Source organism: Erpetoichthys calabaricus, chromosome 14 (genome assembly GCF_900747795.2).
Source record: "Erpetoichthys calabaricus chromosome 14, fErpCal1.3, whole genome shotgun sequence".
Taxonomy (NCBI): Eukaryota; Metazoa; Chordata; class Cladistia; order Polypteriformes; family Polypteridae; genus Erpetoichthys; species Erpetoichthys calabaricus.
This window is the reverse complement of record NC_041407.2, coordinates 11,666,517-11,684,369: the sequence shown is the minus strand read 5'-3', so window position 1 is coordinate 11,684,369 and position 17,853 is coordinate 11,666,517. Positions and strand designations below refer to the sequence as shown.

Sequence of the window (17,853 nt, the reverse complement as noted above, 5' to 3'; positions counted from 1 at the left end):
AATAGAGGCGCCCTGAATGTTGACCAGGAGACAAACCACCGGGAATCTGCTCGTCTAGCCTTTAAGCTGCACCTGTGGCATCACAGCATGGCGCAGGGTAACCCAGGAGCTCAATGCGGAAATCCTTATGCCATGTTGCAGTTGACTGTGTGCACTTTCATCAGGTTCTTTATAGCACAGGCACAATATGTCTATTTTAGATAGATAGATACTTTATTAATCCCAAGGGGAAATTCACATACTCCAGAAGAAGCATACTGATACAAAAACAATATTAAATTAAAGAGTGATAACAATGCAGGTAAAACAGACAATAACTTTATATAATGTTAACATTTACCCCCCCGGGTGGAATTGAAGAGTCGCATAGTTTGGGGGAGGAACGATCTCCTCAGTTTGTCAGTGGAGCAGGACGGTGACAGCAGTCTGTCGCTGAAGCTGCTCTTCTGTCTGGAGATGATCCTGTTTAGTGGATGCAGTGGATTCTCTATGATTGACAGGAGTCTGCTCAACACTCGTTGCTCTGCCACGGATGTCAAACTGTCCAGCTCCGTGCCTACAATAGAGCCTGCCTTCCTCACCAGTTTGTCCAGGCGTGAGGCGTCCTTCTTCTTAATGCTGCCTCCCCAGCACACCACCGCGTAGAAGAGGGCGCTCGCCACAACTGTCTGATAGAACATCTGCAGCATCTTATTGCAGATGTTGAAGGCCGCCAGCCTTCTAAGGAAGTATAACCGGCTCTGTCCTTTCTTGCACAGATCATCAGTATTGGCAGTCCAGTCTAATTTATCATCCAGCTGCACTCCCAGGTATTTATAGGTCTGTACCCTCTGCACACAGTCACCTCTGATGATCACGGGGTCCATGAGGGGTCAGGGCCTCCTAAAATCCGCCACCAGCTCCTTGGTTTTGCTGGTGTTCAGGTGTAGGTGGTTTGAGTCGCACCATTTAACAAAGTCCTTGATGAGGTTCCTATACTCCTCCTCCTGCCCACGATAGCAGTGTCGTCAGCAAACTTTTGCACGTGGCAGGACTCAGAGTTGTATTGGAAGTCCGATGTATATAGGCTGAACAGGACCAGAGAAAGTACAGTCCCCTGTGGCGCTCCTGTGTTGCTGACCACAATATCAGATGTGTAGTTCTCAAGATGCACATACTGAGGTCTGTCTTTAAGATAGTCCACGATTCATGCCACCAGGTATGAATCTACTCCCATCTCTGTCAGCTTGTCCCTAAGGAGCAGAGGTTGGATTGTGTTGAAGGTGGTAGAGAAGTCTAGAAACATAATTCTTACAGCACCACTGCCTCTGTCCAAGTGTGAGAGGGATCGGTGTAGCATATAGATGATGGCATCCTCTGCTCCCACCTTCTCCTGATATGCAAACTGCAGAGGGTCGAGGGCGTGTTGAACCTGTGGCCTCAGGTGGTGAAGCAGCAGCCTCTCCATGGTCTTCATCACATGTGACGTCAGAGCAACAGGCTGAAAGTCATTCAGCTCACTAGGACGTGATACCTTTGGGACTGGGGTGATGCAAGATGTTTTCCATTTTACTGTCCTACTCACTTGGCTGTGCTGTCTAAACAAAAGAGAGGAGAAACATTTCTAGGATTTAAGTTGGCAATTTTGATTCGATATTTCCTGAAATGACTTCTGCGTTTTTTGTTTTTTTTGCTCCCTGAACTTTCATCTTCATTCTCGTTTTCCAAGCTTTCATTCCTCGTTGTTTGCTCTAAGCTTAATGTTCTGCAGCACGGAATCCACCCAAATTTCAAATCTATCAACTCCCTGGAAATCGGTCTTTAAAGTTTTGGGGTCTCTAGACCGCAGGTTTCCCTCTCTGATGGTAGTCCATACAGACCAATTGGAGTTTAACGTCTTGTTCTTCTGTTAGGCTGCTGCACGTCACTTTTTGAAGACACCTACAGTATTAAGGGATATAAGTGAGGCCTCGTCATTAAGGCACAGAAAGGTGTGTTATATTTGCTGTGCCTGAGAGGAAGTCCTGAAATGAATTAGCTATGCACTAGCATTCAAAAGTTGTTTTTGATAGAAAAGATAAAAAGCAAAAATTTAAAGCTACTCTTAAAATTGATTTACAAATACTGCTAATAAATTCCTAATGTTGCAAATGGCGATTACTGCATGAAATAAGTGATTCATAATCATTGGCATGACTGCAGAGCCCCATTCCCAGCAGCCATTCCTCCAGTGTCCTTATGGTAAGCTCTTACAGCTCATCTGTAATTAATCACGTTTAGATGATAACAAAATGTTAACACAGCTGGACTTTGTTTTTCTGTTCTATAAAGTAAGTAAATTGACTTTCCTTGTGTTGCAAGGTTCTTGAAATTCCAGACGTTCAGTTCTGGGTTTACAGATTTATCAAAATGAAGCAGCTTTCTCAAACAACATGCCGGTGTATTGCCGTTTTTACAAAGTGAAGGTTATTTCATGCGACAGATTGCCAAGGAGCAGAACACATCTAAGAAATGATGAATTGTTCAAAAGCTTCTGCAGGACGGCACACATGTCATTTACATTTCCTGGCTTTGAACGTGTACTTTTATGTGATACTTTGTTAGTTCCTTTTTAAATGTCTTTCAAAATGGTCCCATTCACAAGTTTGGGTTTTGCGTCACCACAGGTGGACTCTTTAGGCTGTAATTCTCGTTAATCTTTGTTCAGCTCTCTGGTTTTTCACACTGGAACATTTTATATCCTGTTGGCCCATATTGTAACCGCTAAGGTTTGACCAACGTCAGGGGAGTAACATGCCAGCTGAAGTAACACATAGGATCTTGACACAAGGAAAGAGGTGACAGAAGGACAAACATAAATTCAGGCGTGATTAAAGTGCACATTGCAGGCTTTCATTTAAAGGGATTTGCAGACATTTTTCTACATGGTCCCCCTCATTTCAGGGCACCTGTTTTGTCTTGGTAGAGTAATACAGTTGTGCTTGAAGGTTTGTGAACCCTTTAGAATTTTCTATATTTCTGCATAAAACCTAAGACCTAAAACATCATCAGATTTTCACTCAAGTCCTAAAAGTAGATAAAGAGAAACCAGTTAAACAAATGAGACAAAAATATTATACTTGGTCATTTATTTATTGAGGAAAATGACCGAATATTACATATTTGTGAGTGGAAAAAGTATTCTTTGACTTTCATTGGCACAACTCTTGTCCTCATGTTGAAGTACAGACTCCAAAGGGTAGAAGCAAGCCAAGGTATCTTATGAAGCCATGAAACACACCTGAGGAATCACAAACACCTGTGACACCAAACATTATGGTGACCTAAAATGTGGGGACCATGTAGTAAAAGTGTTGTCACTTCTTCATGTTGCGACCAAAATGAAGACTGCAGTGTGCACTTTAATCACATTGGAATTGTAAGGTTTGTAATTTAAAACTGTCGAGCAGAGGGATGAAAAAAATATGTATGATTTTTTTTTAAGTAAAATGATTTTATTTACATTAGTTATAAATGCGCTAAAAAGCAAAAAAAAAAATTTCTTTAACCACAATTTTCTTGGTTATACGTGACTAAATAAAATCGTGAGGCTCACATAAATTAATTGATTCAAACAATTTTTTAAACTTGTTTAGCATGGTGGGGAATTACAATGTTGTTGTTTTTTTATATTTTATGATGAAGGTAGCTATTCTGTTAATTGATTGAATGAATTAATTTATGTGCGCCCCACGATTTTATTTAGTCACATACAGTCATATGAAAAAGTTTGGGACCCTCTCAGCCTGCATAATAATGTACTCTCCTTTCACTAAAAAAGATAACAGTGGTCTGTCTTTCATTTCCTAGGAACATCTGAGTACTGCGGTGATTTCCGCACAAAGATTTTTAGTGAAGAAGTAGATAGATAGATAGATAGATAGATAGATAGATAGATAGATAGATAGATAGATAGATAGATAGATAGATAGATAGATAGATAGATACTTTATTAATCCCAATGGGAAATTCACATTTTCCAGCAGCAGCATACTGATACAATAAATAATATTAAATTAAAGAATGATAATAATGCAGGTGAAAAAAAGACAATAACTTTGTATAATGTTAAATGTTAACGTTTACCCCCCCTCCTCTGAAGAGTGACAGCATGGGATCCTCAAAGCAACCCTCCAAAGATCTGAAAACAAAGATTGTTCAGTTTCGTGGTTTAGGGGAAGGCTACACAAAGCCATCTCAGAGGTTTAAACTGTCAGGTTCAACTGTAAGGAATGGAATCAGGAAATGGAAGGCCACAGGCACAGTTGCTGTTAAACCCAACAGGTCTGGCAGGCCAAGAAAAATACAGGAGCGGTATATGGGCAGGATTGTGAGAATGGTGACAGACAACCACAGATCACCTCCAAAGACCTACAAGAACATCTTGCTGCAGATGGTGTATCTGTATATCGTTCTACAATTCAGTGCAATTTGCACAAAGAACATCTGTATTGCAGGGTGATGAGAAAGAAGCCCTTTCTGCACTCACGCCACAAACAGAGTCGCTTGTTGTATGCCAATGCTCATTTAGACAAGCCAGATTAATTTTCGAACAAAGTGCTTTGGACTGATGAGACAAAAATTGAGCTATTTGGTCAGGTCATAACAAAAAGCGCTTTGCATGGCGGAAGAAGAACACCGCATTCCAAGAAAAACACCTGCTACCTACTGTCAAATTTAGTGGAGGTTCCATCATGCTGTGGGGCTGTGTGGCTAGTTCAGGGACTGGGGCCCTTGTTAAAGTTGAGGGTCGGATGAATTCAACCCAATATCAACAAATTCTTCAGGATAATGTTCAAGCATCAGTCACAAAGTTGAAGTTACGCAGGGGTTGGATATTCCAACAAGACAATGACCCAAAACACAGTTCGAAATCTACAAAGGCATTCGTGCAGAGGGAGAAGTACAATGTTCTGGAATGGCCGTCACAGTCCCCTGACTTGAATATCATCGAAAATCTATGGGATGATTTGAAGCAGGCTGTCCATCAAATTGAACTGATCTGGAGAGATTTTGTATGAAGAATGGTCAACAAGACCTCCATCCAGAATCTAGATACTCATCAAAGGCTATAGGAGGACAGCGTCTAGAGGATGTTATATTAGCAAAAGGAGGCTCAACTAAGTATTGACGTCATATATCTGTTGGGGTGCCCAACACCTGTCTAATTTTGTTATGATGCATATTGTATATTTTCTGTTAATCCAATAAACTTAATGTCACTGCTGAAATCCTACTGTGTCCATAAGGCATGTCACATATTATAAGGAAGTTGCTACTTTGAAAGCTCAGCCAATGAGAAACAAAAATCCAAAGAATTAAGAGGGGCTCACAAACTTTTTCATATGACTGTATAACCATGAAAATTGCGGTTAAAGAAAAAAATATTTTTTGCTTTTACTGCATTTATAACTAAAGAAAATCGTTTTACTTAAAAAAAATGTTTTAAATATTTTGTTACATTTTAGTTTTTGAGTATTTTGCCAATGAGTTTTCTTTAATCATTTTTCATGGACGGGAAGCTTCTTTAAAAGTTTTACATAATTCCCTTCTCCATTTCTTATTTACTTGTATATTTATTTCTCCCTTTCTTTTGTTTATTGTTGCCTTACTAAAAGGCCCTAAGCAATTCTCCTTTGGCTAAGCTCTCCTTCTCAGTGGTGGGGTTTGATTTGTCTTCAATTTTGTTTGGTTATAAATTGATCTATTTGTATGGAATCATTAATAAAAATTAATAAATAAAAAAAAAAAAAAAAGTTTTACATAATATATCTTCTTTGGAGAATTGTTTGAATACTAAAAAGAATGATATTTTAGGCTCTATTTTTCTATTCAGGATCTTATGGGATTAGCGCTCAGGTCGTGGCGAAAAAAATATTGACGACAGAACGGCAAGCTTACAGCAATGCTTCCTCACCGTGATCATCATGGCTACTCCTTCGCAAGAGTAACCAAGTAAACTTGGCACACATATTTACCCACTCCACTCACTGGAAAGAGACAAGTAGGGGCAATCCAATGCGTCTCTCACTTGTAGGCTCCTATACCTCACTATATTCTCTCTCCGCCCTTGTTGTGTGTGTTAATTGGAATCTCATAACCATTGATTACGGCGAAGTTTGTTACGTAATTGGATCAGTTTTGACAGATTATTGTATTGTGATCGATACTGAACACGTATTACAATTTGAAGAAATTTTGTCAAAAGTGGGTTTAAAATCAGTTGCAAGATTTGACCCAGACAAACAAACAAACAGAAGAGTCAAATGAAATAAGAAAGGTGTCTTTGTCCCAAACATTATGGAGGACACTGTATCCCATCCATCCATCCATTTTCCAACCCGCTGAATCCGAACACAGGGTCACGGGGGTCTGCTGGAGCCAATCCCAGTCACCATAGGGTGCAAGGCAGGAACAAACCCCGGGCAGGGCGCCAGCCCACCGCAGGGCACACACACTAGAGCCCATTTAGAATCGCCAATCCACCTAACCTGCATGTCTTTGGACTGTGGGAGGAAACCCACATGCAAACTCCACACAGGGAGGACCCGGGAAGCGAACCCAGGTCTCCTAACTGCAAGGCAGCTGCGCCACCAAGCTGCCCATAGGACACTGTATTTTACCTTGAAACATTGGTTTTGTACAGAAAGTACAAAAATCCAGATTCTCGAATGAATAACGCTTTCAGGTGAATGTCGTGACACTCCCAGAATGTCTCCGTTCTAATAGTAATTGGCTGACGGCAAGCCTACGAGACTTGCTTTCTTAACTGTATCTGTCTGTGTTTCAGGCCTCATTGTGGATACTACCCTGGAGTACAAGTACGTATTCTACGCCTGCAGCGCCGCAGTGGCATCCTCTGCAGTCTTCATGGGTGTGTCCACCTACCTTTTAGAGGGCAAAGAGAGCAAGATCAGCACAACACAGGACCACTCGCCAGTTTTCTCACCAGAATGTCAATACACTGGGATGGAGCAGGAAAGGGTCCTTGTGCAGAGGAGAAGCACAGAGACGATCTACATCACCAGCGTTTGAAGCCACTACAGATGTCTGATGTGGAAAGCGTTTCACCACAGTGAGCTTTGGTCTACGTAGAATTATTTTAGCGCCCTCTCCAAGTGGCATCATACCGTAATAATAAATCCAATGACGTAGAAACCCCATTGATGCTTTACCAATCATGGTGCTTCAGCAGATAACTTGTCCAAAAATGAGAAGAAATATTCTGATCATGTGGTGAGAAATCACAGGCCTTATCTGCAAGGATGGGTTGCTGTGTCCAAGAAGAGGGGCGTGCAAATGTTTCGGACTGTCTGAAGACTGCATTATGTGAGCGAACAAGATTGTAAAAAAAAATCTTTTTGGTGAAAAGAATATTCAACGCAACCAAGACTATCAAGTCCTGCTCACCAAACATCCAAAATTACATGGAGATCTGAAGGTCCACATGGTGCTGCTTTCAACTACACTGCCTTTTCTGGAATTCTTTGTGTAAAAGAAATTTTGTTACAGTTCCCCACCTTTGCCTCAGTGACCTTGTGGAAAAATCCATTTCAGATTAACAGTTGGCGTCCTTCCATAATTCCAAATTTACAAACCCACACCAAAGTTGACCACAGTGTGGAAGCGAGATAAAACGTGGGCGGAGGTGTTCAACTCTTCAACCTTCCAGCTTTCCACTGGCAGACTTTGAAGTGAAAGATGATTTGTGTGTGGTACTCAGCCATAACTTGGGCACTTTTAGAGGCCAAGTTACATTTTCAGAGAAACGTATGATGAACATTTGTTAGATTTGGTAACTCCTTTCAATTTGATATCATTGCCAGCCAAATGTCATGACCTGTGAATGTCGTCTTCTGTTTACGAAAAGAGTGCCTAGCGTCAAGTCATCATCGGAGAGTTCATATTCCGCTAATTAAAGAAAAAAGAACGAATGACGCCAAGGGATGGTCCCTTCAGCCTGAGATCGTCAAGTTCACAGAAACATTTTTTTACTTCCGAGAATTGCATTTTCTTTAGGCATTGCCAAGATGACGAATGGCCGATATAACCACCATGGCACTCGGAGGCAGAGATGAGTGGCAAGCAGTTGAAATGAAGCTGTGTTGGGGCATAGAATTAAAACCTGTAATGACCCCGTAACAATTTCAAATTTGAGGATGAAGTGCATGGGCGGCACGGTGGCGCAGTGGGTAGCGCTGCTGCCTCGCAGTAAGGAGAGCCGGGTTCGCTTCCCAGGTCCTCCCTGTGTGGAGTTTGCATGTTCTCCCCGTGTCTGCGTGGGTTTCCTCCCACAGTCCAAAGACATGCAGGTTAGGTGGACTGGCGATTCTAAATTGTCCCTAGTGTGTGCTTGGTGTGTGTGTGTGCCCTGCGGTGGACTGGCACCCTGCCCTGTGTTTGTTTCCTACCTTGCACCCTATGTTGGCTGGGATTGGCTCCAGCAGACCCCTGTGACCCTGTAGTTAGGATATAGCGGGTTGGATAATGGATGAAGTGCATTGTCTTTAATGCTCAAGCGGACTTGACTCAACCTTGATGGTCGACCACTACAGACTGGGAATGTTTTGTTTTTTGATTTTTTTTTTCCCAATAGGCCGTGATGATGTTTGCATAAACTTTGCAAGGTTTACGCCTGGTCAAAGCACTTAACTTGTATAACACTAAACTGTTGTTTTAAAAACAGACACAATTAATGCCCACTATAATGTTAAATATCAAGGACCTTCATCCTGCACATATGGATAATGTGAGGGCCTACACATTTTTAACAGTTTCCCACATTTTCCAGATGCAGAACCTGTTAGATGGAATATATTTTTCTCTGTCAGTCCATCCATTTTAGGTCCTGCGTAATATGAATTAAGGTTGCGGGGAGCCAGAGCCTATCGTGGAAGCAGTGAGCACAGGAAACCTGGCTGGGATGTTAATGAATTGTAGGCCATGCTCGCTCATATGGGGCCAGTTTAAAGGACATCAGTCAAACTAACATGCCGGTCTTTGGCGTGTGTCAGTAGAAACGGACTATAGAGAGAGAACCAGTGATGTAAACATAAGGTAACCACTTTTCAAAATGATTAAAAGAACATCAGAACACTAGCACAGGCCATTCATCCCAACAAAACCCACCAGTGTTATCTACGGGGTGTCAAACTCCGGTCCTGGAGGTTCCACAGTAGCAGCAGGTTTTCATTCTAACCTTCTTCTTAATTAGTGACCTGTTTCTGCTGCTAATTAACTTCTTTTGCCTTCATCTTAACTGACTTCACTCAGGCCCCTTAGTTGTCTCCTTTTCCTTAATGAGCAGCCAAACAATAAGGAGACACCAAATGAGCCAGCCACGTGACCATCTCACCCGTGCCCATCACACAATATCTGAAAATAAAGAAAGGTGAAGGTCTCAGTAAGGTTGATCTCTCAGGTCACCAAAACATTTTGACAATGCTCTTAGAACAAACAGAAAAATCAACAGTTATGGAAATGTCTGCTGTGGAAGAATGAGAGCAGCAACAAGCCATGGAATTCAATAATGGGTTTAATTAACAGCAAGAATCGGCTTCTCATTAAGAAACTGGTTCGAGTGAAATTGGTTGGCATTTGAAGCCCCAATTTAGCTGGTCAATTGTTGGCTTGTTTCACATCTTATTTCTGTTTGAATGGATTCTTTTCCTCATTAAATGGCAGCCAGAGGGTCGAATCTTTAAAAACCGGCCTACTAAAATGAAGGGAAAAGAAGTTAATTAGCAGTGAAAACTGGTCACTGATTAGGAGAAGGAGTAGAATGAAAACCCTGCAGTCACTGCGGCCCTCCAGGCCCAGAGTCCAACACCCGTGTTCTAAAGTAACCTCAAAACTGAAGTCGAGTTTTGAAGGTCCCTAAAGTCTGACCACACTACTTGGTCTCATATTCCATGTGTCTGTAGTTCTTTATGTGAAGAAAAACTTCCTAATGTTTTTGTGAAATTTCCCCTTAACAAGTTTCCAACCGTGTCCCCGTGTTCTTGATGAAGTCATTTTAAAGTCACCGTCTCGATTCACTGGACTGATTCCCTTCATCGTTTTAAGCACTTCAATCCTGTCGCCTCTTAATCTTCTTTTGATTAAATTGAATGTAATGTTTGAGCTATACCTCTCGTTCCAAACTCTCGAGACGCCCACCTCTCACTGCTGATATTTATTCCCACCAGTAAGGTTTGGGGGGCTTTGGGTGACCCCTAACTGCAGTTAGATGCCTAGATAATTCAACAAGTTAGAATTAAAACGTTTGTGTTTTATCTGCCTTAGTCCAGACGCACTCAGTTGTATTTTGTTTAAAATGTTTGTGGCTTAGTTAAAAAAAATGCATTATTTGTACGAGTTTCTTTGTTAACGTTTCTTTTCCTCGTCTCAATGTCAAGTCCGTTATCACTGGGAGCTTGGGCCTATCCCGGCGGCTCCAGCCATTTACAGAGTGCCAGTTTTATCACAGTTCCCAGTATCAGGGAGTGAATGTGCAAACTCTACATGGACAATCAAACCCAGGATGTGGGCTCCGTGAAGCAGCATCGTGACCCCCTGCACCACCATGCCATCCCAAAATGATTTCTTTATTAAACGAAATAATTATGAGGGACTGATTAAATGAGAAGTCAAGCAAAATGACACATTTCATTGGCTAACTGAACAGATTACAATATGCAAGAATAATGGCTAACACTGTAAAACTGCCCACTACTAGGGACTGATTAAAAATATAACTTTCCTTCTTCTTTCGGCTGCTCCCGTTAGGGTTTGCCACAGCGGATCATCATTTTCCATATCTTCCTGTCGTCTGTTACACCCATCGCCTGCATGTCCTCACTCCCCACATCCATAAACCTTCTCTTAGGCCTTCCTCTTGTCCTCTTGCCTGACAGCTTTATCCTTAGCATCCTTTTCCCAATAGACTCAGCGTCTCTCCTCTGCACATGTCCAAACCAAAGCCTCTGTGACTTTGTCTCCAAACCGTCCAACCTGAGCTGACCCTCTAACATCCTCATTTCTAATCCTGTCCATCCTCGTCACACCCAATGCAAATCTTAGCATCTTTAACTCTGCCACCTCCAGCTTTGTCTCCTGTGCCACCATCTCCAACCCATATAGCATAACTGGTCTCAGTACCGTCCTGTAGACCTTCCCTTTCACTACAGCTGATACCCGTCTGTCACAAGTCACTCCTGACACTCTTCTCCACCCTGCCTGCACTCTCTTTATCACCTCTCTTCCACAATCCCTATTACTCTGTACTGTTAATCCAAAATATTTAAATTCATCCACCTTTGCCAACTCTACTCCTTGCATCCTCACCATTCCTCTGACGTCCCTCTCATTCACACACATATATTCTGTGGTGGTGGTCCTACTGACCTTCATTCCTCTTCTCTCTAGAGCAGATCTCCACCTCTCCAGGGTCTCCTCAACCTGCTCTCGCTACAGATCACAATGTCATCAGCAAACATCATAGTCCAAGGGGACTCCTGTCTAATCTCGTCTGTTAACCTGTCCATCACCATTGCAAATAAGAAAGGGCTCAGAGCCGATCCCTGATGTAATCCCACTTCCGTTGCTCCTACTGCAGACCTCACCACTGTCACACTTCATATCCTGTACAACTTTTACGTACTTCTCTGCCACTCCTGACTTCCTCACACAATACCACAGCTCCTCTCTCCTCACCCTCTCATTTGCTTTCTCCAGGTCCACAAAGACACAATGCAGCTCCTTCTGGTCTTCTCTGTACTTCTTCATCAACAACCTCAGAGAAAAAATAAAAATTCTGCTGGCCCTCACGACTTACCTACCCAGACGTTAACAGATTTGGTGGTGTGCCCACTTGCCACAAACTCTGTAACCTGACCTACCTCCTCCTTGTCCTGCCAGCACAGTCTTTATGTCTGACTCATTTCCCAACTCCAAGCTCAGAGGCACTTTGGCTCAAAGGGGCTTTTAAAACCCTGGCCAGAAACCACTTTCAGGGGAAGTCCCTGAGACCATTTCCGGCGTCACAAACGTCTTGGGGAAGTTTGATTTTATTTAACAATTGGCCACAGCTGTGTTTGTTCACCGTGGCCATCGTGTGGTAAACAGCGTTTCTCCCTTATCTGGAAATTCAGATGTGCTGATAGCATAGAAGAAAAATACTTGAGGAAACTCGGCTGGTCGTCTCGTTGCAGAGGCCTGCAGCAGATGGGTCTCACTTTGCCTAATGCTGTTTAGTTGATCAATGCCAACCTCAACTTCACCCGTAAAAGACGTATTCTCAAGATTCTCTACTTTTATTTTTGTCAAGTAAATTAAATGTCACATTCCTTGCATGCCTCTCTGTGGAGAAATTGCTTAAACCTGAGCAGAGTCGACTCCCCTGTCCGTGTTCATTTTTAAAAATGAGTTTGGTTTTTTATGAAGTGGATGTCATACAACTCTCCCCGTTAGCTTTCCTCTGTTTATTCCAGTTTTCATTCCAGATCCCTTGCATATGTAAACTTAAAGGAATACGCCACATAAAAATGATATTTTATTAGTTGTAGCTTAGTAGTGAAAAATTTTTACGCTCGTATTTTCATGCAGAGCCAAGTGAAAAGGTTCTGATAGAACAAGGGGCTACGGTGAGCAACGCTGGACAACAGCAAACAAAATTCAAAAAGTCCACGAAAAAAACACGGCACAATACTCGTGTCGCTTAATCCAACGTTTCTCAACCAACTGGGTCAGGTCACGGGCTGCCATTGTTTATATTGATGGTGGGTCACGGTGGGTTGCCACTCTGACAATCTTTCTCGAATTTTCCAAGTGAGGGAAGACCCCGTTTCCCCTGCACTGCTCAACACATTCGATTCACCACAACCCAAAAACAAGCTCTGACGATCATGCTCGATTTGCCAAGGGGGTAGGTTGCGTGCATCATGCAGACAGACGCCTATGTGGGGAAAAAGTGGGTGACGACACCTAAAAGTTTGAGAAACACTGGCGGAATCCGCACGTGAAGTGGTCTAGTCTAATATTTGCAACGTCCCAAACATGCTAGTGTTATTAAACTATTGTTAAATTAGCCACTTTTGAAAAATACTCTCGTGAACGAAAATATGTGCTCAGACACACTCGAGGATTTGGATTGTGGACCCAACTCCCCCGCCTCTCCAGGCCAGTAATTAACTGGCTAACGTCGCACCTCACGTGATGTCAACAAAAAGCGTACGCTGAGAAACACGCAAGACTAACATCAGGAAGAGAATCCGCCTCAGACTTGTGCAAATCTGCGATGCTTCAACAGCCGGAAGGCGAGTCCACCATTTGGGATAAATGAATCCCAAAGCACTCCACCTGTGACCATGAACGGAATTGTAACGACGGCAGTTCAAGTGCTCTTTCACGTCTCGAGCGTATTCCATTTTCAACCATGAGAACGTTTACCAAAAGACGCTATGTAGCTGCGTTTACGCAAAATTAGCGAGGTTCTGTGGCTTTAGTTTTGCTGCACGGGATTCTGGCAACAGCGTGACACGTTGAAATGATTCCACAGACAAAATATTTTCATTTGTTGAAAAAGTTTAGTAAAAAATTTTGAGGTAAAACAGTTCACACAAAAATAGAGAAAAAAGATGGTAGAGCGAAGTAAAGAAAAGTCCTCGTTGAAAGAAAATTCAGATTATGGCCTTTATCTTGTTTGTTTCTTTAAGTTTGCGCGTATTAAATGTTCAAAAGCTGTATGCCTATCTCGTTTACAAACTACAGATGTGTCTTTCTGTCCATGTAGCAGTGTGCTTATTCCAAACGGACTTAGTTAACACTGTAGTACAGGAATAGCCAAGATGGTTCTGTTTCACTTCAACTACGGGGATAAAAGGCTATACCATAATCTACGCAAGAAAATTATATTCTATTCAAATTAAGCAAACACTAATTAATAAGAGTTTAACTTAAAGTATGAACTCTCTAAGATTGGCTCTTACAGGTTTATTTATCAGTATTTTAGTAAAAATGCATGTTTGGGACATTGTGAGCATACAACTGGACGACTTGAAATATGAATTACGGGACACAAGGAATGTAAGATTTTTGTTCTTGGACGCTTTCGATAATTCTTTGCTGTTGGTCACCAGGAAAACGTGCATAGAAACTTCACTTCGTCACTATAAACTGCATGAGGTAAATAACATTTAAAATGAATATATATTATTTTTGGGTGGCATACTCCTTAAAGCGGCCCGGTATGAGTGAGTGAGTGTACCCTTCCAGTGGACTATCCTCCGCCACGACACTAAACTGCAGACGTGGATTTGGAGGGATGGATCAGTGGCTGACTTTTTCTCCTTTACTGAAGTAAAAATGTCAAATTGTAAATGTGGCCAATTTCACGAAGCTAGAATGTTTCATTTTAGGAAGGCCTCCAGACCGGCAGATTTGACACCCAAAAGAAGCCTGTTGTCAAGTCACATGAGGGATTTACTTTTATGATTTTCAGAGCTGGTTTTCCATTTTGTATTTATTTCTTGAGAATGACAATGTGAGTGTGGCCACCAAGGAGTGCATTGCTCCCTGGGAATGTGTTAATTTTAGGACTGCAGTTTGAACCTTTAATTTATATATACTGTAGTGCATTCTCTACGGGTTTGCCTGCTTCTGAAGATTGTAAAATAGGCGAGTTGTGGCTGTGTTTGCGAATTTTCGATCCCTCCATTTAGGCGTCCATCCGCCAATGAGAACTTTATCTGCCTGGCCGAGGGCCTTACGTTTGCTCGATTACAGTGTCATATATATATAATATATTTGCAGCTGGAGATCCACAAAGGGAAAAAAATGAATCACGTATCATAAAGTAGTTTTTATTCCTGAGCTTTCAACCCGTGCCAGGGGTCTTCATCAGAGGATAATGCTCAGACTTACAAGAATCAAAGGCAATATATAGCAAAACATTATGTGGAGGGGGTGGGGGGGTGGCTAAGTCAGTGTGATGGGGGGGGGGGGGGGGTTATTGGGTGTACAGTTTATTTATTATGAACATGTTCTTCTTAAGTTTGCATATGCTGGGTTTATGTCCCAAGTGTCTGTTGATGGCGTTTTCATTTGATAGCCAAGATTCGGACAGCTCTCTGGCACTTTTAGTACTGGCCTTAAATTTTACTTGTACATTGTCCCAGTTAAATGTATGTCCTGTTGATTTAGTATGCGTGTAGATCAGTGATCGTGAGTCCTTTCGTCTGACGGTGTTGCGATGTTCCTGTACACGTGTTGCGATTCTTTTTGAAGTTTGTACTATGTATGCCGCTGAGCAAGAACTGCATGGAATGCTATAAACTGCATTTCGTGTTTCTGCTATCGGTTTCTTGTTTTTAGCATTAAATTATACATATATATATATATATATATATACAGTACTGTGCAAAAGTTTTAGGCAGGTGTGAAAAAATGCTGTAAACAAATGCTTTCAGAAATATAAATAATGATTGTTTATTGTTATTAATTTACAAAATGCAAAGTGAGCGAACAAAAGAACAATCTAAATCAAATCAATATTTGGTGTTCCTACTTTTTGCCTTCAAACCAGCATCAGTTCTTAGAGGTCCACTTGCACAAAGTCAGGGATTTTGTAGGATTCTAGTCAGGTGTCTGATCAACCAGTTCTACCAAACAGGTGCTAATGATCATCAATGTCACACGTAGGTTGAAACACAGTCATTAACTGAAACAGAAACAGCTGTGTAGGAGGCTTCAAACTGGGTGAGGAACAGCCAAACTCTGCTACCAAGGTGAGGTTGTGGAAGACGGTTTCATGTCATGGCAAGATTGAGCACAGCAACAAGACACAAGGTAGTTCTACTGCATCAGCAAGGTCTCTCTCAGACAAAGATTTCAAAGCAGACTGGGGTTTCAAGATGTGCTGTTCAAGCTCTTTTGAAGAAGCACAAAGAAACAGGCAACGTTGAGGATCGTAGACGCAGTGGTCAGCCAAGGAAACTTAGTGCAGCAGATGAAAGACACATCAAGCTTATTACCCTTTGAAATCAGAAGATGTCCAGCAGTGCCATCAGCTCAGAACTGGCAGAAACCAGTGGGACCCAGGTACACCCATCTACTGTCCGGAGAAGTCTGGCCAGAAGTGGTCTTCATGGAAGAGTTGCAGCCAAAAAGCCATTCTTCCGATGTGGAAACAAGGCCAAGCGACTCAAGTATGCACGAAAACATAGGAACTGGGGTGCAGAAAAATGGCAGCAGGTGCTCTGGACTGATGAGTTCAAATTTGAAATATTTGGCTGTAGCAGAAGGCAGTTTGTTCGTCGAAGGGCTGGACAATACAATAATGAGTGTCTGCAGGCAACAGTGAAGCATGGTGGAGGTTCCTTGAACGTTTGGGGCTGCATTTCTGCAGATGGAGTTGGAGATTTGGTCAGGATTAATGGTGTTCTCAATGCTGAGAAATACAGGCAGATACTTATCCATCATGCAATACCATCAGGGAGGCGTATGATTGGCCCCAAATTTATTCTGCAGCAGGACAACGACCCCAAACATACAGCTAAAGTCATTAAGAACTATCTTCAGCGTAAAGAAGAACAAGAAGTCCTGGAAGTGATGGTATGGCCCCCACAGAGCCCTGAACTCAACATCGAGTATGTCTGGGATTACATGAAGAGACAGAAGGATGTGAGGAAGCCGACATCCACAGAAGATCTGGGGTTAGTTCTCCAAGATGTGTGGAACAACCTACCAGCCGAGTTCCTTCAAAAACTGTGTGCAAGTGTACCTAGAAGAATTGATGCTGTTTTGAAGGCAAAGGGTGGTCACACCAAATATTGATTTGATTTCGATTTCTCTTTTGTTCATTCACTGCATTTTGTTGATTGATGAAAATAAATGATTAACACTTCCATTGTTGAAATCATTCTTTGTTTACAGCATTTTTTCACACCTACCTTAAACTTTTGCACAGTACTGTATATTTTTGTACTGTGGTGGGAATTGCAGGCCTGACGGCTCGCCATACTTCGTTGCACTGCTGTTTCCATAAATGGCAGCCATTTATCAGCAGATTGTTTCCTGTGGCGGGCACCGTGAGGCGTGGCTGCCCTTAACTGCACTCTTGTCGTTTGCGTTTCCTTTTTATCTTTTTTTGACAGCTCATACAAAAGCATATCAAGCCAGCCAGCCGCTGGCGTTGGCTTACATCCATGCCAGTTTGACGTATAAGCCGGAGGAATTGACGCAAGGTGGAGACAAGGTGGACCAATCTGAAAGTGTGTGCAGTGAATGCCACTGGATGTCTCATTTCTGTTTTAGGTCATTCAGGGGTGTCAAACTCCAGTCCTGGAGGGCCGCAGTGGCAGCAGGTTTTCATTCTAACCATCTTCTTAATTAGTGACCTGTTTCTGCTGCTAATTAACTTCTTTTGCCTTCGTCTTAACTGACTTCACTCAGACCCCTTAGTTGTCTCTTTTTCCTTAATGAGCAGCCAAACAATAAGGAGACACAAAACGAGCCACCACGTGACCAGCTCACCCGTGCCCATCACACAATATCTGAAAATAAAGAAAGGTGACGGTCTCAGTAAGGTTGATCTCTCAGGTCACCAAAACATTTTGACAGTGCTCTTAGAAAAAACAGAAAAATCAACAGTTTGGGAAATGTCTGCTGTGGGAGAATAAGAACAGCAACAAGCCATGGAATTAAATAACGAGTTTAATTAAATAACGAGTTTAATTAACAGCAAGAATCGACTTCTCATTAAGAAACTGGTTGGAGTGAATTTGAAGCCCCAATTTAGCTGGTCAATTGTTGGCTTGTTTCACATCTCATTTCTGTTTGAATGGATTCTCTTCTTCA

General features: G+C 42.1%; 1 protein-coding gene across 1 annotated transcript in view; it reads left to right on the top strand.

The window, feature by feature from the left end:
- The window catches only part of LOC114665072 (monocarboxylate transporter 6-like), a 73,404-nt gene extending 58,928 nt beyond the window's left edge, over nt 1-14,476 (top strand). Inside the window, exon 5 of the mRNA XM_028819446.2 lies at nt 6,809-14,476. Coding sequence (XP_028675279.2) covers nt 6,809-7,053 — 245 coding nt within the window. The 3' untranslated portion in view covers nt 7,054-14,476. The remainder of the gene's footprint in view (nt 1-6,808) is intronic.
- The last annotated feature ends 3,377 nt before the right edge of the window (nt 14,477-17,853 follow it).